This window comes from Podarcis gaigeae, assembly GCF_964106915.1.
Source record: "Podarcis gaigeae genome assembly, chromosome: 13".
In the NCBI taxonomy this organism is placed as follows: domain Eukaryota; kingdom Metazoa; phylum Chordata; class Lepidosauria; order Squamata; family Lacertidae; genus Podarcis; species Podarcis gaigeae.
The window spans coordinates 52022849-52046576 of record NC_139689.1 but is presented as its reverse complement, the minus strand read 5'-3'; the positions used below and the strand labels follow the sequence as shown (position 1 = coordinate 52046576).

Sequence of the window (23728 nt, the reverse complement as noted above, 5' to 3'; positions counted from 1 at the left end):
GAAACAAACTCGCAAGATGTTTTCGTCTTGCAAAGCAAGCCCATAGAGAAATTCGTCTTGCGAAGCAACTCAAAAAACGAAAAACTCTTTCGTCTTGCGAGTTTTTCGTCTTACGAGGCATTCGTCTTGCGAGGTACCACTGTATAATGGAGCCTATAGCGTTGCAGTGTTTTGCTTACCATTTTGTGCTTTGGCCTATTTATTCTCCTTAAATGATCTATCCTTTTGGACCACTAAGCATACAAATATATGTATTGTGTGCATTTCTAACATTACTGATCCATGGGTGTCTTTGTCTTGAATTTATCAATCTGCTTTTCTCTATTATGTTATTTTGAGATTGGTTGAACTTTCATTCTGTGTCAGCCTTGATTTGTCACATGTCACATGTGTCAGCAGAATGATTTGTCACATGCATGGTTTGCAGAGATTTTAATGAGTTAACACCCTCATCAGAACATATTTACTGGAGAATACGTTTCCACTGTGTTTGTGGGAATTACTTACCTGATTTCAATAATGTAACCTATTCAGCAGTAAGTCAAATTGTGATCAGTGAAACTTACTGCAAGACAAGTGCGCATAGGAGTGTCGTCAAAAGATTGAATTCTGTGTGGTGCTTGTATGCGTAGATAACAATATATTACGCCATCATGAAATGTTTTGAAATATAAGCCTGTTCATATAGTACTTGGCCATCAGGGTGAGATTGGGAGTAGACCTTAGGCTTGCATACTCTCTGATTTGCTCTGGTTCACCAGATGGACTCGTACTAAACATGTCACTCTAATGCAGGGATGGGGAACTTCTAAGCTGCTGGCGTAATGTGGCCTGACAGTCCTCCACATCCAGCCCTCTTCCTCAGCCACGGCCTTGCCCCAGCCACACTCTCTGTGGGCCCACCACACACCAGATAGAAATGTGCTGTCCCTGGTCTCCAGATGATGGATGCTGATCATCTGATTTCTGTCCCCATCCCAGCAAGCATCCCGAACTCAGCATCATAATGGGGATGGAAATACCCTCCCCTGAAAGCTGATTCGCTGATAAACCAGGGCACTGAATAAGGAAGAGTTGTGTGCAATTGCATGTATGATCGTATGCATGTCTGGCCCTGACTGTTTTTGGGAATGCAACCTTCAATAGCTTTCCACTGGAGTAATCTGCACCAAACATTCCCAACCTTCTAATGCAGGCATGGCCAAACCTGGCCCTCCAGCTGTTTGGGGACTACAACTCCCATCATCCCTAGTTAACAGGACCGGTGGTCAGGGATGATGGGAATTGTAGTCCCAAAACAGCTGGAGGGCCAAGTTTGGCCAAGCCTGATCTAATGCATTGTTTTATTACATGCAGGGAGCTTTTTGTATATATATTCCCTGTGGCTGAATGCAATGCATTCTGAGGGAAAACGAAATAGTGGCTGGACTGATGAGGAAGGGTCTCTCTGCCGTTGATGGCAGCCAATTTTTTTTAAGTTAGTAGAGAGCCATCCTCACTGCTGCTAATGCTGATCTCTCCGCAGCTTGGGAATGAATTTCATTACCCACCCCAGTTGCTGAAATAATTCCCTACTGCAGGGACCTGAGGTTAATATTTCTATCTCCCATTCAAGTTGCAAGTTCTTGTTTGAGGGCGATGATTTCATCCTTAAATAGGGTTCCATGATCTTAGTTTCAAAACCAGAGGTCTATCTAGTAGGGTGGCTACTGAGAATACCAAAGTGGGGCATCTGTATATTAGAACAGTTGCAATTTTATTTACAAAAACTGCATTAATTTTGCTCCTGCTGGCAGCAGTCATAAAGGAATGTGTTGGATGTTTAATCCTATACACGTCTACTAAGAACTAAGCCTCATTGAGCTTAATGGGACTCACTTCAGGTAAGATTGCAGCCTAAAATATTTGGCTCAGTCATTAATTATATTGTTTGTTTTCCCTCCCCAACAGTTTATTGTTGTGCATCATTCCCTTCACGTTCCAAGCCCGTCTGACACAGCTTGCCTCTTCCTATGATCTTCATACCTCTGAACCTCGTTGCCTTTCTGCCTTCATTCTTTATATGTTCCCTTTTCCCACACTGAGGGAAAAATGGTGTGTGAATGGCATCTTTCTGACTTTTTCTCCTTCTTCATTGGCATCTTTCTGATTTTTCCTCCTTCTTCGTTGAACAAATAGAAATATCTCACCTTTGTGAGATAAATTATCTTCAATAGTGAAAAGAAATTCTGCGACTTACTCAATATGTTGATTCAAAATAATCCAGTATTTGTATTGCTTCTTTGAGTCTAGTATTTTGTTTTATTTAGATTTGGGATGAGGACCATTTAGCCCTACAGATCTTGTTAGACAACAACTCCCATCATCCCTGACCACACTGTCCGAAGCTGATGGGAGATGGAGTCCAACGCCATCTGGAGAGCCAGACCTCACCCACAATAGAGGTGTTCAACTTTTTCATATATGCAACATTTTGTTGAAAACACATTATTTTCAGTGTAACTCCTCATTTTCCACCCATTTTAGTTATAGAGCAGAGGAGACTTTTTGGCTTCACAGGCCAGATCTTTAGCAGGGCTGGGCTTGCAGGCTGAATTTGACTGGTGGGTGGAGCCAGCCATCCATCCATCACCTGTCACCACCATCATGTGATTTGATACATTGAAGTGCCAGTTGGAAGCACCCGCAAATCCCCTGTCAACCAAGCTCCGCTACAAGCCCTCACCTGACGCCATGTCAGTGGGCCAAATGGAGAGGCCTAGCGTGCCAAATTTGTCTCACCCCTGGTTTGTAGGACAGCACTTTTTTTAAATATGCAGAACATTTTCTTTATTTCTATGGTCCTGTAATATCTGCCTAAACAGGTGTACTTGGTGTTAAAATACAAGGTGCTTTTTGTTGCTTTCCCTGTAAGCAGCGTGTGGTACAATTTTATACATGTCTGTGAAAAGTAATGACACTTACTCCCAGGTAAGAGTGCAAAGGATTGCAATGCCATACACGCTTCTAGTGAATAGGCCATTGAGAATGAAGATTTTATTCTGATGAGACAAGTATGCACTCTTAAGGGTCTATCAGACATAATAGGAATACATAAGGCACATTTAAAAACATTCTTATTTTCTCTACTTTTCATACTATTGCAGTCTTTAACTATTTTGTTGTGATTCTATAAGTACATTATATACTGTTTAGTATGTATCAAATTATTTTAAACCACTGTTTGTGTCATGATAAATCTGATTCCACAATTTTGTTTTTATATTCCCTTTAAGAGTATTGCATTCTTATGTGGGGGTGTGTGTGTTTTTTTTTTAAAAAAATCAGCTCCTAGATAACAGAATTGCAGGTGTTTTGGAAACAGTGAAAATTGATCATGAATGTTGATCAGCATGTATTTTTTACTCAAGCTAATGGTTAAGCGTGTGTTTTATGAGATGAAATGATGTTCACAGCCAGAGCTGTATTATGCACAGAAAAGGCTGTAGGTGTTGGAACTTTTTTTTATCATGTAATACATTGTGCTGGATTGAATAATTAGTCCTTTTTGCAGAACCACTTGCACCTTGGAATCATTTCTCTGTGTGCAAATACACACAAGCATTCATTTGGCTTGGAAATGTGGCCCACTGTACTATTTAGTTATCATACGTTTATGACAGGATAACAAATCTTGAAGTCAATGCTATCTGTACACTATTATACATTACCTCCCCAGCATTTTTCCAGTAGCTTTAACCTTTTAAGTTTATTGTTAAGAATAATTGTTCTTCAAAGGAATTCTAAACGTTTTATGAGATATGGTTAAACTGAACTCTGGTATTGAAACACAACTTGGGGTTCGTCCACACTTTTGCTTGCCCTGTGCTTAGACAGCACAGGCCCGAGTGGTTTTCCACTTGTCCCCTGCTAATGCTAATAATAATAATTTATTTGTACCCTGCCCATCTGTCTGGGTTGCCACATCTGTCTGGGTTCCAACATATATAAAAACATAATAAAACATTACACATTAAAAAACTTCCCAATACAGGAGAGCCTTCAGATGTCTTCTAAAGGTGATATAGTTCCTCATCTCCTTCTAGGCATGGGTCTGAGCTGTTTTGCCTTTCTCCTGCCAGTTTCCTTTGGAAAATCCACTCTTTCACACTAAATTGGAACAAATGGCAATCCATGGAAAATCTGGTTGCTGTTTGTTCCAGTTCAGTGTTGAAGCACAGGTTTTCCTGGGGGAAGGCATCAGGGCAAACGGAAGTGTGGATGATCCCTCCGTTCACTTTCTTGGGGCTCTGCTTCCCAGGACCAGACTGAGGGATGATTCCCATGTCACCTGGTTGAGAGAACACACATATTGAGTCCCCTATGCGTGTTCACACAGATGTGGCTTTAAATGGGGCTAACTCCTCGGTGTGTGGGCTCTTGTCTTTAGGAGGCCAAAGATTCTGTCATTCACTGGTGGCAGGGTTATGAAAAACATCTGTCTGTTGGTCAGAGTCAGTGGTGGTCTATATATAGTCAATTCATATTTAAAGTCAATTCATATTTAAAGAAGGAAGTGAATCATTGGTGGGGAACTGGATACAACTTGTGACCTCACCTGCAAGCCATATGGACAGGTGGGTAGGTCAGCCCACTTTTTAGCCACCTATCATTATGATACCAACTTCAAAGGGACTTGCTGTTAGCACCAAGCAGCACTACTTGCCAAGGAACAATCTGGAGCACACTTCAAACTCCTGAATAATCCTTTGCAACAGCACCTTTACCTACTGCATCAGGTGTGGGGCAGGTGGGCATTGTTTGGTGAAAGCAGACTTGTGGGCCAAATTAGAATCCCTGCCAGGCCTCATTACACCTACAGGGTACATATTCCCCATCACTGCACTAAACCAAACTATCCACAGAGCAGCATTACCTAGCTCATTCAAAGATGCACTGGTGGTGATTTGCTTAATGATAAAAGAGCAGCTACAGAAGGATGAAATTCAAGTACCCCCTTTCCCACTGAGAAAAAACTAAGTTCAACCTCCACAGAGTTTCTGTAAGTTATACTTCTGGGTGGGGAATGAATGCAACTTACTTTTAGTGTACATGTATAAAGGTAAAGGGACCCCTGACCATTAGGTCCAGTCGTGGCCGACTCTGGGGTTGCGGCGCTCATCTCGCTTTATTGGCTGAGGGAGCCGGCGTACAGCTTCCAGGTCATGTGGCCAGCATGACTAAGCCGCTTTTGGCAAACCAGAGCAGCACACGGAAACGCCGTTTACCTTCCCGCCAGAGGGGTACCTATTTATCTACTTGCACTTTGACGTGCTTTTGAACTGCTAGGTTGGCAGGAGCAGGGACCAGGCAACAGGAGCTCACTCTGTCGCGGGGATTTGAACCGCCGACCTTCTGATCAGCAAGTCCAAGGCTCTGTGGTTTAACCCACAGCGCCACCCGTGTCCCAGTGTACATGTATAGTGACTTGCTATTCTGCCCCAGCAAGGGGTTCTAGCGCAAATGGGGTCTTGTGCTAGGCAAAGAGTCTGCATCATATTCTATTAGCATCTGGAAAGTTCAGGAAGCAAAGTCGGTAAAGGAAAGGTCAGGTTCCCCCAGGCAAGGTCAGACAAAGCAGATAGTAAACCAAGATAACAGAAGTTGAAAAAAGCAGAGGTCAGAGCCCAAAAGGCAAAGAAGCAAGATAAGTAACACCCAGGATAGCTCTAGGTAGCACCTGGATGGAAAGACAGATTTGAGTGTTGCTGCAACAACAAACAAACCGAGGGCTTAGACACACTTTCCTTCCACCTGTTCTTTCCAAGCATGGTCCATGGCTTATAACTTTGTGTCCAAGCGCCCTTCTTTTTGCTCTGGAGCTTTCCCTGTGAAAAGCTGCTCTTGAAAGCTCAATAGGAGCAAACGTTCATCTGCGGAAATCCCGAATTGACATTTGCTCTGATTCAGCTTCAGATTATGATGATGGTGATGATGATAAAATTTTGTATACTACCCTCCATCCAAAGATCAGAGGGCAGATCACAAGATAAAAATACAAAATGAGAACACAAAATACATAATCACCATCATAATAAACAAACCAGTAACCCCCCTCCCACAAACACATTTTTATTATTCATTGATTTTGATTAGTAGTTTTTAAAAAATTAAAGAGTGTGTTTTCATGGGGAAAGCTCAGGGCAGAAAACAACAACCATACCCCCACACTCAGAGCATTAACGTGCAGACACCTGCCTGTAAAGAGCTGGGTAAATCCTCCAGGTATAGGACGGTATATAAATTAAATCAATCAATAAGTGTGGCTAAGTCCTGAGCCTTGAAGAGGACTGCAGATTCCTTTGAGCAAATAGCATTATCCCTCATGAGCCGTAGTCTCTGCCCTGTTTTAAGAGCTGCATAAATCTCATTTTCATAAATAAATTTCATAAACACAAATAAATTTCATCAATACAAAGAGAAGTAAAAAGAAGCAGGCGGCAGAATGCCTTCAAATATTGCTGCCCTGGGCTAGTTAGCTTGCAGTCACCTTTCCCACAGTTGCAGCAAGCCAGGAAAGGGCTGCGTGGCACGTAAGTGCAGGAAAGGAAAAGGGGGGGGGGAGGCGTGCCACATGCTTTGAGCCACCGGTGAATGGCGAGGAGCAGCCAGGCAAGGCTGGAAGGGAAATTCAACATGCAAAGCAATTGAAGAGAGAGAATTTGAGCCAGCTCACCACCACCTATTGCCACACAAGGAAGAGGTTTGGGGGGCAGGTGCCTCAATGTGGCACGTTTTAACTGCTCTGCTGTGCTCTGGACGCTGCAATGAGTGATTTCTTTTTCTTCCAATCTTGCTCTTCGGCCGCCTGCCCTTCCTCGCTGCCTCACCCGTGACACTGCGCGCACCACTCGCTCTTGCTCTCACTCTCCCACCCTCTGCCCATGCAAACTCTCGCTCTCCCCCAACCCCAACCAGACCCACACTCAGCCCATACAGTTTTGATGATGACTTCAAATATGGGACGAACTGTGCCCCGTATTAAATCAGTACACGATTCCGTATTTTAAGGTTAACCCTAGAAGTAGACCATGAATTACCGTAATCTGCCTGGGAGGGGGAAAGAGAGAAACTGGGAGCCTGGTTTCATCAGCAGTCCTCCACACAGGGCACTTGGACCTACTCTTGCACTGCCTTTCCAAAATATCATGCTTTCATTTTTGTTTGGATTCATAGTTGTTTTTCTACTGCTCTTATACTTCAGGATGTCAGGGTTTTGCAAGCAGACGGGAACCTAGAACCAAGTTCCAAATAGCTTGTACAGAGATGGCACAGGGTCATCCATTTTGAACCGTCATGGTTGCTCTAATGTGTGTTTTAAACTACCTGGTTCTACGGGTTAACAGCTCCCCCCTCTTGAAAACCTGCTAGGCTAAGGCCTAACACAGACATCACTGCAAAGTGGACCAAATTATCTAATCTGTTTTCAGTGAGCAACACACAAATGAATTAAACTGTGCTGATATATTATGTTGCTTGACTATAAGTATAATAAAAATGAGATATGATAATATATTCATTCTTCTAAATATTAAGTGCCATAAAGAGCCACATACAGGAATCTTACACAGCCACATACAGAAAATGTCATGATATTCATCATTACAGTTCTCTATTTGAGAAAGTTGCCTGTGTTTGGAGTCTTTATGGCTCATTCAGTATTTGCTTCTCATCAGTCGCATCAGGCCATTCTTCAGGAACCAGTACCCCTTGGACGGGAAGGGGGGGCAGTAAACGGGAGGGAGGAAAATGACACAACAATGTTATAGAATTGAAAATGGCCACAACTTTATTTGTCACAGATGTAGGTAGGCTTTGGCTTCCAGTGGTTCTCAACCTGTGGGTCCCCAGGTGTTGCTGGACTACAACTCCCATCATCCCTGAGCTCTGGCCTTGCTAGCTAGGGGTGATGGGAGTTGTAGTTCAACAACATCTGGGGACCCACAGGTTGAGAAAGGCTGGCTTAGACAGTGGGTTTGTATCCTAAATCAGCCTCCTGACTGAAGGCTGATGTTTGAACAGAAACATGCCTGGGTTAAGGGTCATTTCAAGATGTATGTCAGCTAAGCTGCCCCTCCCTCCACCAGGCCTCCATTGAAAGTTCTAGACCTGCTCCTCTTTTCGGCTTCAGGACAGAATCTTCCACCCAGATGCCTTTGGAGGGGTACCCTGACATATTGCATCAGCTCAAGGGTGGGCAGAGGTGGGGCACCAACTCTTGCCCACGTCCCAGGAATAGTTTGAAGATACAACCCATTGACTTATACATCAGAAGTTGTGTCAATTGCTACGATGAAGGCAAAAACCCCAAACAGGCCCAATTTGTTTGCAAGCAAATTCCTTCCGAGCCCTGAATATGGCAGCCATTGATATCCACTGCAAGGTCTTCCAAACATGGTGTCCGCTGACCTGCTTGTAGGGAGGATGGGTGCACTGGCGTAGCATGGGGGGGGGGCTTCCACCATGGTTTGGCTGGAATGCTGCCACAGTAGTCCCCATATAAAACCACCATCCTATTTGCATGCTGCCTTTCCACGGTTAAAAAACCATGCTTAAGGCAGTTTACTACATGAAAAGATTAACTTTAATCACAAATATAACAAAAGTAATCAAAAACAATAAAGCACATAAAAAGCACACAACCAAATTGCACAAGTTCCACATAAATCATAACATCTAAAAATAAAGATAACAAAAAAAAATCAATAACAGCAACAAACCCCGCTAAACAAGAGTATCTTCAGCCTCAATTTTTGAAGCTGGAGTCAGTCCAGGCCCCGCCCTCCCAGGCCAGGTGGGAAAAGGCCTGCAAGGCAGGGAGCAGGTCTTCTAGTATTCTTCCTACAATAACCTTTACATGAGCTGCCTGGCCTGAGGGCACTTAAGCCCTCCTGGCCAGAAGTACCATAAATAGAATAGATTAAATCATCCCTACTCGGGCTCCCTAGGCTGGTGAGAAGGAATGGTCCCCTCACTTCAGCTGGAACTGGGCACACACCCCATTAGCTAAGGTTTATATCTTAATTTCCAGTCAGTGACACAATTGCTAATTTGTTGGATTTTTGTTGTTGTTGTTTGAATGACAGGCTCTCAGCAGCAGCAACAACAATTTATTATTTATACCCTGCCCATCTGGTTGGGTTTCCCCAGCCACTCTGGGTGGCTCCCAACAGAGCATTAAAAACACAATAAAAGATCAAACATTAAGGACTTCCCTATATAGGGTGATCAAACATTAAGGACGTGGGTCGCGCTGTGGGTTAAACCTGTGGGCTTGCTGATCAGAAGGTTGGCGGTTCAAATCCCCGCGACGGGGTGAGCTCCCGTTGCTCGGTCCCAGCTCCTGCCCACCTAGCAGTTCGAAAGCATATCAAAGTGCAAGTAGATAAATAGGTACCACTCCGGCGGGAAGGTAAGTGGCGTTTCCGTGTGCTGCTCTGCTTCGCCAGAAGTGGCTTAGTCATGCTAGCCACATGACCAGGAAGCTGTACGCCGGCTCCCTCGGCCAATAAAGCGAGATGAGCGCCGCAACCCCAGAATCGGTCACGACTGGACCTAATGGTCAGGGGTCCCTTTACCCTTTATACCCTTCTAAAAGTCAGATTGTTTATTTCCTTGACATCTGATGGGAGGGCGTTCCACAGGGCGGGCGCCACTACCAAGAAGGCCCTCTTCCTGGTTCCCTGTAATCTCGCTTCTTGCAGTGAGGGAGCTGCCAGAAGGCCCTTGGATCTGGACCTCCGTGTCCGAACTGAATGATGGGGGTGGAGACGCTCCTTCAGACGCATTAACTGTGGTTAATGCCTAAGATGTCATGCACTAGAATGGCACTATCTCACACTTGAATTTGTGGGACGCTTGCCAAACTGTTTGCCCACCGCTGTAAGAGGGGAAGCGGCTGCAATAAGGAATTGGGGTAAAAGGTTTTTCATTGCAATGTAAATTCATCCTTACTGACCTTTAAGTTATGCACACTTCCAACGCTACCATTTCTTGATACAGCTTCTGCCGTGATTTCAACAAGAGGGGAGTCAATACAGTTACTAAGTATATCTGAAAGCGAAGATAATAAATGTAAGTTCATAGATGCTGCTGTCATATTTTTTATAAATTTGTTAGATTATAAAGAGCAACACTGCCATTCTGGGAAGCTGTCCCAGAGCTGGCCTAGCCTCTTTTTAGGTTGCTGCTTCAAAAGGCTGCCTAGATAATAGTACTGTAAATCATCCTTTGCTCTGACATTTTAATGGAAACAGAGAGAGCCATTAGGTTTTATATACACACCAATGAACATCAGCATGTAATGCATTGTGCATTTATTAAAAAAGACTGTCTACTTTGTGTACTTTCCTGCTCTGCTATTGTATCTCTTCTGGCCTTCATGCATTTTATTTTTTTAATGGCTAGAAAGTTTTGTTTATAATTTTAGTGTGGGGTTTTTTTCTGATCATGTTTTCTACATGTAATACGGGTGGTTATGTATTTTCTGCCTTTTATCTGTGTTTGTATAGGTGCTGTTCTGAATTTTTTTCTTTATTATTTGTATGTGTTGCATTTGATTTGATAATACTATATTTTACTTTTTGTTTAAATAGTGTTTTACTTATTTATTGTAAATCACCCAGATAACTTTATGTTATGGGTTGGTACATGTCATAAATAAATAAACAAATCATATGTAACTTGATTTTAATTTGGTGGGGGCACACAATAGTAGTGCTGGAAATTGGGCGATTTCTCATTGCCTCCCAAATTCTAGGCAGTGCCAGGAACCTTTAGCAGCACCCACAGTCATTAATTTTGGAATTTGCAGAGCTTTAATTGTGATTTGTAACCTTTTAAGTTTTACTGATTGTGCTGCCAGAAATTGAGTTGTGTGCTTAATGGGTACTGCATGATTTCAATCAAGGAGACTTGTCCTTTAATTTTATTGAATATTTCACTGACAAAGATGCAGGTATCTCCAAACATTTTACTCAAAGTTTAAACTTTGGATATGTAACAAATGCATGCCCTAAACACATGAATCATTTTGAGTATTCCAAAACAGGGAAAAACCTCAATTTGAAAAACATGTTCACTGTGAGATTTTTTTATTTCAATAGTCATTACTCCCTATCACCTCCCTCCAAAATAAATGTTTTCTTTAAAAATACCCAACCCATTTTCCTTTATAATCTACTTGTTTCTTTGCAACAATCTTGCTGAGGTTCTGTAGAAACTTATAATGCTCTTTATCTAAGTTAACAGGCTCATGTAGCTTAAATACAACAGTGCCTTCACTGCTGAAAACCTATTGTTCCGTTAAAAACTTGATTCATTTCAGTAAATGTACAAAATGCTGAAATGTACACTTCAATAGATTTATGCTTTCAGAACTGGTGGTTGTGATGTTCTTTGCAAAGTTTTTCCATTTTATATTGTTTTAAACGAAAGTTTTGCATCTGGTCCTGTATGTCCAAATTCGTCTTAAAATAAAAGAAATTAAGACTGCAATCCTAGCCCCAATTAACTGGGAATAAGTCCCTTTGAATTCAATGGCAATTACTTCTGAGTAGATTTAGGATTGCCCTGTAAAGTATCCTTGAACCATCCTGTGCATGTTTATTCAAAAGTAAGTCCCTCTGTATCCTGTGTCCCATTTACTTCTAGGTAAGTGTGGTTCGGATTGCTGCTTATTGACAAAGTCCGTTCAAAACTGAACCCTTTTAATTGGTGCGGAATTCAATGGGAGGATCACTCAAATGGTTAAACATTTGGGGGTTTTTAAACTTTATTTACAAATTTATTAAACTACCCTTTCATAAAGGAAAGAGCAAGGCAGAAAAGAACCTATTAAGCAAAATAAACCAATATATCCATAAAAACCATATTGAAACATCAATAAATACTGTTTGGATTAGTGAAAGGAGCTGGTGCACCACCCAGAGCTAGGAAAACGCACTCCTGGCCACAGAGGTCCCTTAGGCATCTAGTGACAGGGATGGGTCAAGGAGTCTCCCCAAGCTGCAAGCCTCTTCCTTCAGAGGGGGTGCCATCCTGTCCAGTACATGCAGTTGACTAATCTCCTGGACATGGGAACCACCCACCCATACCAGAATTCAAGCTCAATTCAGAGAGTTGATCTCTTTAAGAACTCTTGAGATGTTTGCCATGAAGACCCAGTGACATGTTCATTTGTGTTTCACCAATTTAGCTCTGGGACGCGGGTGGTGCTGTGGGTTAAACCACAGAGCCTAGGACTTGCTGATCAGAAGGTCGGTGGTTCGAATCCCCGTGACGGGTTGAGCTCCCGTTGCTCGGTCCCTGCTCCTGCCCACCTAGCAGTTCGAAAGCACGTCAAAGTGCAAGTAGATAAATAGGTACCGCTCCGGCGGGAAGGTAAATGGCGTTTCCGTGCGCTGCTCTGGTTCGCCAGAAGCAGCTTAGTCATGCTGACCACATGACCTGGAAGCTGTACGCCGGCTCCCTCGGCCAATAAAGTGAGATGAGCACTGCAACCCCAGAGTCGTCCGTGACTGGACCTAATGGTCAGGGGTCCCTTTACCTTTAATTTAGCTCTAGAACATCATCTCTCGTTTGATGAAGTTTGTCAGATGCTCATTGCAAAATTACTAGTTGAGGCATGAATATCTATCAAACATCTTCAGCAGTGAAGGCTGATTCAAAGAATTACCGTAATTCACCACATAATCATTTTATAGTCTCACTCCCATTATCTGGTTTCCTGCTATTTGAATAAAAAATGTTGGGTCTAATAGTTTCCTCATTCTTTTTCATATGCTTTTTTATTCTTTTTTCCAATTTAAATGTGACCATATTGACGTCTGGACAGCTTTTCACTCATATATATTTTTCAAGCTAAGAACATCACATTCCCAAGTAGTCTGACAGTTTATATCTTATCTTAAGTTCTGAGCACCACTCAGGATTAAGTCAAAGGTTGACTCCCCTTTTTGTCAGCCAAATGTGCATTTGTCAAATCTAGAAATAAAAACTCTTTGTCATATCCTGACTATACATTTAACCAGTCAGTGTGAGGGTTTGTTGATCACTCATTTTTACCATTTTTCCGACCTTTGACTGTGTCCCTCAGTTATTTCTCCATCTTGAGATCCCCCTCCATATTTTGGTCAAGGGGACACTGGAAGATTCCAGTACTAAATTATTTTGAAGGGTTCTGGTGCTTCCATCCACAGTGATTCTGTCAAAGTTATTGTTCATATTAATTTCCTAAATGTGGGTCTCTTGTGTTCATTTTGACATATAGAGCAGCACCACCCCAGTTTATCTTCTTCTTTTTTTGCCCTTGCTGGGCATTTTTTATTAAGATATAACAGTTATCTATATTAAATGCATAAGCACTATTGTTTCACTGTATATACTATTTCTGAAGTATTTCATTTATTCCTGGTCAGTCGAACAGAATTCCCCCATTTTTATTCAAATTCGCTGAATTTTTCATGTAAGAGACAGGTGCAGAGCATTCTTTTAAGTACATGGAAATCTGACATTTCACGATAGAGAATTTACTATTCTATTCACTGCCCACACGAAAAGAAAAGAAAAAAGCCACATTGTGGTGCATTCTGATAAACAGAGGAGGAGGGGCTTTTTTAATGTGTTATTTATTTGAAAAAAGTGACAAATGGTATTTAACTGTTTTTGCAATGTTTCGTCTAGGCAATTTACACCTTTCGCGTGATATTTCTAGCATGGAAGATGTAGCTCTGGAACTGTCAGAAACAGAGGACACGATCTCTGTTAGCAGCTGCTTTACCTCAGAGGAGACCACAGAAGATTCAGGTGTTATGAGTTCCCCCTCTGATGTTGTCTCATTGGAGTCTCAGAATGACAGCGTGAGGCCAAGAGACAAGTCCATCGGGGCCCAGGAGACCTTGACCGAGATGGATTCCATGTATGTTGAACAGACATGCTCTGTAAGGAATGCATTCTCCAGTAGTGATGAGTCTGGAATCATTTCCCAAAGGTAGGTCTCATCTGTGAGGCAATTTAGATAATGTTAGTATTTATATGGCTGTTTATTTTTCTGCTGAACTTGAATGATCTCAGTGATCTTGTAGAGGAAACCAGGATTGCATAAGTGAAAATGTGACTTAGATTGATGGGAACTTGCTTTTGGTCACTTGTTGAGGTGGCAATGCAGAACACTTCTAACAACTGCTTTGCATAAGCTTTCATCACTGTTTTCTTTTACATTCTATTAATGAGCTTATTTCAAATATTTCAGATTCATTCTTTTTGTACCACCTGTTACGTATTATAGCATCTACCCATAAATTGCCAACAGGACTTTCATTTGGCTTAACAGTAGCTTTTTGTAGTTTTATTGTTGCCTTTTGCACACAAGTTGTCTCATAAAGACCTTGCTCCTACTGTGTTGAGTTGGCAAAGTGCTATTTTAACCCATGCTTTTGCATATGGCTGACTGCAGTGGAGCAACAGTACATAGTGGTCTTGGTTTAACAAATGCAAAGGTCAATAATTTTGTGCTTTGGGGTCTTTGCTATTCCTGTTGTGTGAACCTCTGCTAATCCATCTGTTACTTCAAGAAATTTCCTAGTGGTGTGATTTCAGCACCTTCTATTTTAGAGGGGAGAGGTCTTAAGTTTATCGTGTTGTTTCCTATATTAAAAAGAGTGTGTGAAAAAAGCCACTGACCTGTAGTTATCTGACCTGTGAAACACTATCAGGAAAAGGCCTTGTGTTTTACTTGACTGTAAGCCAGAGCAGGCCTGACAGCAACAAAAAGGTCTAGAGGAGAAGGGAAAGGCTCTGGAGGAAAGTTATTTGTTTGTTTTTAAGTGTGCTGTGTATTGCTAAATATGCTTGCGCAAAACATAGTATTTTGGTGTCACATGGCTTGTTGGAGTTGTGTTTCATTTAGGCTGGGTCATGTGTATGTACGGCACTATTTTGGTGTGCCCGTTTGTCTGCCTTCATCCATCCATCCATCCATGAACACTTTAAATTTGATGCCTTCATAATCTATGTCTGTGTTTCCCTTCCACACTAGTGGGTGGTGCCTGATGTAGCCACACAGTTTGTTCTCGTCCCCTTCAATTAGTATTTTCCCACCCACCACAAGTTCATTAATGCAAACATTTGTTATTTGTGCATGGGCACCTTTTTATTTTATAAGTGCAAGTTTTCCCTGTGCTCTAGATTTGCCCAAAACTGCAGGTATTCATTTACCCGTCCTGACACACACCTTTTCATTTTTTAAAAAATTGAAATGTATTTTTCCACTATTCCAGATTTGCACAGTACTGCAAAAAAGGAAATGTGTCACTCCAAGTTTGAAGTCACTCACATTAAAAGGCTGCTATCTCCCTTCCCACTGTACAAAATTCAGCTGAGATATGTACATTTCCCATTGAAATTGTGTATATTGACTAGGAAATGTGCACAATTCCCTCTTCATTGAGGCCTGGTGAATGTGCACAATAGCTGGTTGTTATGCACATTAACTGCTCAGCTTAGAGTCTCATGCACCTTATTTCTACCCTGCTGCCAACATCTTGGGCAACAAGAAGACAGTAGAGTTCTGTTTTTGTTTCTCTTCCCTTTAATTTATTTGGTTTCCCTTTTCCACCCCTTTAGGCTTCATTTTCTCCCTGACTGTCAGTTTCATGGGCTGAGCTTTTGACCCTCCTTTTTATAACCCATTTTATAACCATTTTATAACCCAAAGCACAAAGTGGCTGGAAGAGTTTCATCTTCAGAATTGTGTTTGTCTGTGTAAGACCCAGGTTAAAGCAGAGGTAGCCAGTGTGGTGCACTACAGGTGTTGTGTGACAACAGTTCCCATCATCCCCTGTCACACGTCATGCAAGATGGAGAGCTATAGTCTAGCAACATCTGTGTGGTTTAGCCAACCAGTCAGAGCCATTTCCCAGGGTGTTTGGCTGTTGTTGCATGCTGACAGCAAAGTGCAGGGTGAGGCCAAAGCTGGACAAACTACCTCAGAAGGAGCATGATGTGTCTCCTACCTAATATGTGCACAGTTTGATTTGGGGGTGGGTTATGTTAATCTGGGTTTGAGCCAGTGACAAGCGAACTTGGTCAGGCAGAACTAAATATTTACAGAATTTAAGCATTTCAAAATACAGGAAAGCACTCTCTCTTGCACATTTTAATGAGACACTTTCAGGTCTTTGATAGGAGATTGACAGCACAATCCTAACCATGCCTACTCAGAAGTAAATACTGTTGCATTTAGTGGGGTTTACTCCCAGGATTTAAGGGACGCGGGTGGCGCTGTGGGTAAAACCTCAGTGCCTAGGACTTGCCAATCGTATGGTCGGCGGTTCGAATCCCCGTGGCGGGGTGAGCTCCCGTCCTTCGGTCCCAGCTCCTGCCCACCTAGCAGTTCGAAAGCACACTTAAGTGCAAGTAGATAAATAGGTACCGCTTTATAGCGGGAAGGTAAACGGCGTTTCCGTGTGCTGTGCTGGTGCTGGCTCGCCAGAGCAACTTCGTCACGCTGGCCACGTGACCCGGAAGTGTCTCCGGACAGCGCTGGCCCCCGGCCTCTTAAGTGAGATGGGCGCACAACCCTAGAGTCGGACACGACTAGCCCGTACGGGCAGGGGTACCTTTACCTTTACCTTTTACTCCCAGGATTACAGCCAGATTCAGATACCCTACAGGTTAAGTCCTTGCGTTTCAGAAGAAATTGAAACAGTTTGCCATGTCTTACTATTTTCTAAATTTTATTGAGATGTCTGGAAAGTGATTAATCAAGTAGCTACTTTGTATTCTGGAAAATAATTTGAACATTATGCTATTATTTTTCTCTCCAATACAAAAAAAATTCATTACAGAAGCTGTAGTTAAATTTTCATTGAGAGCAAGATAGGTGTGCAAACATTATCTAAACAAATGTAATCTGGTTTTCCCAGCTGTTAAAAGAAACAGTCAATGTTTACACACACACACACACACACACACACACACATGTTAAATTGATTAAATTTGGCTATGCAGTATCAATTTTTTAAAAAAGGAACAACCTTTTCATTCCTTTTCTTTTCTTTTGTTGTCAGTAGCAGGGATGAGGACGAAATGATGGAAGCTAAGTTTGAAAATGCAGATGTGTTCATAGCTACTCAGGCCTTGGCTGCATTGGACAAAGACCTAATGGGTAGGTTGAAGTTTAAATTTGTACATTTGTATTGCAAAAAAAATGCAGGAAAAAGGCAAATGGTGACAATCCATCAGTTAGGCAGATGAGAGAGCAGTCAAACTGGGAAACTCCATAGAGGTGGGACAGATCTCATAACTCAGGCTCTATCTAGTAGCAGCAAATACCTCATCAGATTGTTCAGCTTCCATTGCCAAATTGTCTTACCTTTTGGGGACACTGTTGTTGGAGGTTATTCACAGTAGACAACAATCTGTTACTCAATATTATGAGGGTATAGTGAAAAACTGAAACAAGCCCATGAATTTCTTAATATTGTTATTTACTTTGGTCATTACATTGGAAGGATGTTGAGTAGCCCTTGATAGTAAAATAATAATAATTAATAAATGCAGTAGTACTGGATACGCAAATTTTCTGTTATCATACTTTTCATGGAACTATGTGCTGAAGAAATTCAGTTCAGCAGGTTGTTGCTGTTTTAAAAACAAGCCTAGTTATCTACAGCATTGATGGGAGAGAGCATACTTTTCCTTATTGTTTTATCTGGTGATTGTAAAAATATATATATTATACAGAGCTGGGGAGAAAGGACTACAGTATCATTCCTATTCAGTTACTAGGATAGATATTCAGTATTTTATATGTTTCAGACCAGACAAGTGGATTTTTTTCTAATAGCTTCTCACAAATGTGTCTCACGGCCTGCTTGAGGAATGCTATATTTTCCAGTTTATAAATTATTACCAATATTTTTCTTTGTGTTGATATCTGGAAAAACATAATGTGCAAATGCATAATACACACAATTTGCTTTCATGAGGACTATGTTCTCTGTTTTATACTCACTACCCAGTAATGTAAACTGTGTAGATGGCACATTCTCATAGTACATTTTCGTGATTAACCAGATATCAGTGTAGCTCCATTTGCTGGGATACACTGCACAGTAAGCAGAAGACATATTGGCAAATGTTTAGCATGAATGTGTATAAATTAAAAAGTGCTTACAAAATTATGGATGTGTTCATATAATACAACCAACTCAACACACCCAGTGGAGATTTTATTATATTTATTTTCTAACCACAACCCTCTACACTGCATCTGAAGCAGCGGTTGCAGCTGGAGTTCGTAATATAAGGGGTGCTGCTGTTAAAACCCCTTGGTTTATTATCCCCCGATTGTGATAATATTTTGGGATAATGTCATGGTTCATAGTTTTGAAAGATGTTGTTGGTATTCTTTGCAGCGATGGAGAGTATGCAGGATGATTCTGAAAGCGGATCTGTATCTAGTGAGACGAATGGCTCACCCCTCCCTTTTCCACGGGACACTGAGACTGCCCAAGATGTTCCAGTTCCTGTGCCAGTGACGATAATAGATGAAATTCCCGAAACTGACATTATAATCCACCCCACTAGAGAGGAAGGAGAACATATTTCAGCTGATCCCATTATTCTAGGGAAGGTTACTAATGAAAATAATAATGCTGGTTCTTTGAGCAAGGGATCTGTAGATGGTATATCCTCCAATTTATCCGAGATCTTGTTAAAACAGCAGTCACCTAAAGAAGAGTTTGGACGCCAAACTGAGAAAGAGCAGATATATATATCGGAGACACACACACCTTCCTGTGAAAAAATGAACATGAAGGGTATGTCCCTGGAAATCCTCACAAAAAATGGTACTGAGTCTGAAAGATCCAAAGTGGTTTCTTCCAACTTTACTGTTATGAGTGAAAGAAATAGAACAAAGGAGAAAGTAAAACAATTGAAAGAGGATAATACCAAGGAAGGACTTCCAAGCAAAATAAAATCTGAATTGGAATTCAGATATGCATCAACAAAAGACCCAGATGAGCAGCAAAGTATCTCTACCCCATCTTTATGGTGTTACCGTGTTCGCAATGGAATCACAAACTATGAACCTAAAATAGGTCTCACCACCTTTAAAGTTGTACCTCCCAAACCTGAAGTGAAATATTTTGACAGAGATGCCTCCCTTTCTACTGGTGCCATTAAAATAGATGAATTGGGCAACATGGTGGCTCCAAATGCTGGTATTATAAAAAAGGTCACAGTAAATACAACTTCAAGTGAACCAGAGGAAACTCTCATTGGGAGAGCCAAAGCATACTGGAGATCAAATTCTCTGAAAACACCATTGGGGGAGTCCCCAGTAGGCTTTCCCACCAAGCCAGCAGTCATCACCAATTTCAAACCCCTCAGTAAAATAGGGGAATCAAAACCTGACTCCCTTGCAAGTCTGAAGGCAGCAACAGCACCACTAGCTGGTTCCAGGACAGTTGACAATAATGTTGGGCCTTGCGGGGGGAAGCCACTCATTTCTGCCACACCGTCTTCGGTTAAAATGCTAACGACTCCAGTGGTCAAGACAGATAAGATGGAGCTCCCATTTCAGAAGCCCCAAAGAAGAACATCAAGCCATTATGTAGCCTCTGCCATTGCAAAATGCATCGATCCACTCCAGTTTAAAACCAGTCAAGAAAGGCATGACAAAGTAGAAGAGATGAGGGAAGAAGAAGTGGTAAAAACTGAAACAGAACCACTTCCCAAAAGATGCATTATTTTGGCCAAAACCTGCCCAGTAGAAAAGCAGCCAGCAGAAACAAAAAAATCTTACGTAGATATCTTCAGTTGCAGCCAAAATGCATCAAACACTCTACCACTTGGTGCTCATTCCAAGATAAGAAATAGCACTCATTGCTACAGGGAGCCATTTACCACAATACCTTCTAAAGATGGTGGTCTCACAGGAGAGAAGACCAGATGGGGTTCAATAGAAAATGTAGTTGTTAGAGAGACACCTTCTATATTTAATCAAAGGAGGGAGCAAACAGATGAGGCTCACTGTCCCTTCTTCCTTAGATCATCCAACAATTTCTCATCTTCCATCACTTCCAGCTCTTCTGGGAAGTCAGCCGAGGGGCATCCTATCAACAGTAGACCATCAGAGTTAGATGGAACAACTGTTGTTAATCATGTAGTTTCAGAAAAAGATGAAAAACTTGGCAGTGCATGTGAAAGCAAAAGGGTAGAGTCTGACGTGGGAGGTGATAATAAAGTTTTTGGGCCAAAGAAGAAGTTTAAGCCAGTCATCCAGAAGCCACTTCCAAAAGATACATCTCTACACAGTGCTTTAATGGAAGCCATCCAGAATGCAGGAGGAAGAGAAAATCTCCGAAAGGTAAGAAACAAAACCAAAAAAAACTTAGCTGAAAGCATATCTGGATGTTATAGGAAATGCCTCTTACTGGATGCATGAAGTTTCTTGTAACATCAGGAACAGCTCTTAGACTTATTAAAAGAAGAGGGGCTGAGAAAACTCAGCTGGATGGGCAGGGTTGGAAATAAATTATTATTATTATTATTATTATTATTATTATTATTATTATTATTATTAAATAGTGAGCCCTGCCTTTCAACCTTAGCAGGTACCAGTCTGTTTTATAACAGTTGTTCTTTCTAATTTTAAAAATATATATAGTGGCAAGATACTGCGCCAGGCTACTGTCACTTCTGCACTCTGTGTTTTTTGCTTCGTTAAAAAGCAGCAGAAAGTGCAAAAGTGTCTGTTGAAGCTAATTATGAATGGCATATAGTATGAGACTAATACTGTACTCATTAAAAGTAATAAGATCTAGTTGAACATAATACAGATGGCAGGATTGATTTTTCCATCTCTGATAAATAAGGCCTACTCCTACAAATCCCATTTAATTTTCAGTGCACTCAGGCTGGATAAAGGCCAAAGTCAGGTAAGCCAACGACATTCCGGATGCTCAAATTACCTTGTTTCCAAACTAGGTAGAAATAAATTGTTTATATCTGTTTTGTCACATGCTAGATTTCACCCAGCATGGCGAATGGACCTCAGAAGAAGCCACTAATCACAGAACAAGAGAATGAGCGCTCTGCCCTTCTGGCAGCCATTAGAGGTCACAGTGGAGCCTCAAAGTTGAGAAAGGTAAGAACAGAGACCTTGCATCTTTTCAGTAGCTTGTTCATCCTTTGCACTATGTCGTCCCTGTCCTGGAAATGCTATAGATGAAGCTCTGCTTCAATTAGCAAACCGTAAGTAAAAAAATAAGCCAGAGTAGACATGTCATCATCATCATCATCATCATCATCATCATCATCATTTATTATTTATATCCCGCCCATCTGGCTGGGTTTCCCCAGCCACTCTGGGTGGCTTCCAACAGAAAATTAAAATACAGTAGTCTATGAAACATTAAAAGCTTCCCTAAATAGGGCTGCCTTCAGATGTCTTCTAAATGTCAGGGAGTTGTTTATCTCTTTAACATCTGATGGGAGGGCGTTCCACTACCGAGAAGGCCCTCTGCCTGGTTCCTTGTAGCTTTGCTTCTCACAGTGAGGGAACCGCCAGAAGGCCCTCGGCGCTGGACCTCAGTGTCCGGGCAGAACGATGGGGGTGGAGACGCTCCTTCAAGTATACTGGACTGAGGCCGTTTAGGGCTTTAAAGGTCAGCACCAACACTTTGAATTGTGCTTGGAAACATACTGGGAGCCATGTACGTTCCTAGCAGAAAGACTCTCCTCCCTGAAAGAGAGGGGAGTGGTTGTGGGCGGGAGACTGAACACCGCTCCTAGCAGGGGGCGTTGCCCCCTGCCTCCAGCTCACCTGGCTGGCGCTCACGCCCCCCCCCCCCGGTGGCCGTCCAACCAGGTGCCATGGGGGGGGGGCGTGTCCAGCAGCCTTTATGCTGCAGTGCCAGCCTCTCCCGGCCTCATTTCTCTTTGTCGTCCTGTGCGAGTCACCCACCCTCCACTCCCTTTGAGTCAGGGATTAGGTCATTGGCCTTGCTATGGACCTTAGGTTGGTCGCCCCGGTTGCCCGGGGGGCCTGGTAGGAGTTTTTCCATTTGGCATTAGGCTTTTTGGTTTTTTCGCCTACCTCGTAGCAATTGCCACAACTTTTTGGTGGTATTGGTGGTAGGTTAGGCATTGGAATAATGTGTTGTGGTGTGTCGAAGTGCTAGGTGTGGCCATCGCCTATGCCTTCAATTTCTAGGGGTATTCCGTTAAAGGAATCTGGCGGTCGTGTATTCCGTCCGAAGCCTGCTTGGCGGGAGGCCATGGCACGACCCTCGGTGACATCAAGGGTGAGCCTATAGTTGGATTAGCATCAACAGGTGATGAACCCCTGGTGAATAAACCCACTTGTTTCGCGATCCAATGCCTAAGCCAATACCTTTTCATTGCTGTAATCAATAAAGTTGTGGCCTTTTCTAGCCCATTAACCTTATATCACGTGTCCCTGTGTCTTCATTTTACTTCGCGGGGGTCGGGTCCTCAAACCACAATCTATCACTTCTGATTCTTCTGATTCACTGACAGAGTTGTACCTGTAGCAGCTGATAATAAATATTTATTTACTTAAGAATCAATCTAAACGTTTTTGAGGGATGGGACATTAGCTCTGTGTTAGAATACATGAACAACCTCTAGCTGAGACTGGATAGCTGCTCTCAGTCCGAGTGTGCAACACGAGGCTAGATGTGCAAATGGTCTATCCTGGTAAAAAGTAATCACTTACGTTCCTTTGTTCTGTTCTGAGATGGTTGTCCTACAGCTGCTGAGAGGAAGTCAGCTACTGGCACCTAAGAGTGATCTGAAACTTCAACAGTTCCTGCACTCTGCCTTTGCAGTATAGGAAATAGAGCTGCCCAGATATGGCATCTAGCAATTATAAACTGAGGAAGAATTCAATACTTATGCTTCTGTCAACCATTGCATGAATATTTAATTTTTAATTTGCTTGACTGCAGTTTGAGAGTGAAATGCAGGTGTATGCACTTTAAAAAGCTAATTATTCTGGAAGAATCCCTCATTGGTTTTGCTTTGTCCTTTTTCTCTTTTAAAATAGGATTCAAATGATACTTTTTTGAGATAAAAAAAAATCAAGCAAAGTTTGAAGGCACAGAGTAATTATCACCGTTACTAGTTTCTGATAATGCTTCTGGGGAAGGCTAATAAATCATGTTAATTCCAAACTCCTTGTTGTCATTTCCAACCTAACTTAGTGGCCAACTGGCAACATTTTTGCCTTATGTGCCAAAATAAATTCCAGGATCCCACAGTTCAAACAAATAAATCAGGATTGAATTTCTGAGCCTGCTTCAAGGCCAAATCTTAATCATCAGTTCCTTTAAATGATGTGAGAGGGGAACAGATGTTCCTGCATTGCAGGGAGTTAGACTAGATGACACTTGGAAGTCCCTTCCAGCTCTACAATTCTGTGATTTAATAGGGAAATTAGAGCTGTCGCAAGGTTTACATCTATGGAACAAGGCAAAATTGTCCAGAAGTGAAGAGATTAAAATATTGTTATGAGTTTGCGCATGACAGACCTTCTAACCCATGGATACAGCAAGTGTTAAAACGTAAGCCAGGCTAGCTTCCTGTGTTCAGGTGTTGGGCATTAAGAAAACAAAGAAAAGGTGATGGGCCATTAATAGAGCAAAAAAGACAGGGC

The 23728-nt window shown here is 42.0% G+C and overlaps 1 protein-coding gene across 35 annotated transcripts in view; it reads left to right on the top strand.

Annotated features, from left to right (window-relative positions):
• The window catches only part of COBL (cordon-bleu WH2 repeat protein), a 1088462-nt gene that overhangs the window by 73681 nt on the left and 991053 nt on the right, over positions 1 to 23728 (top strand). For 24 of the 35 annotated variants that reach the window (XM_083709015.1, XM_083709034.1, XM_083709016.1 and 21 more), the window contains 4 exons: positions 13723 to 14029; positions 17109 to 17206; positions 18459 to 20416; positions 21077 to 21196. In XM_083709015.1, coding sequence (XP_083565141.1) covers positions 13723 to 14029; positions 17109 to 17206; positions 18459 to 20416; positions 21077 to 21196 — 2483 coding nt within the window. The remainder of the gene's footprint in view (positions 1 to 13722; positions 14030 to 17108; positions 17207 to 18458; positions 20417 to 21076; positions 21197 to 23728) is intronic. The other 11 variants (XR_014557426.1, XM_083709019.1, XM_083709010.1 and 8 more) reach the window with 1 other exon arrangement.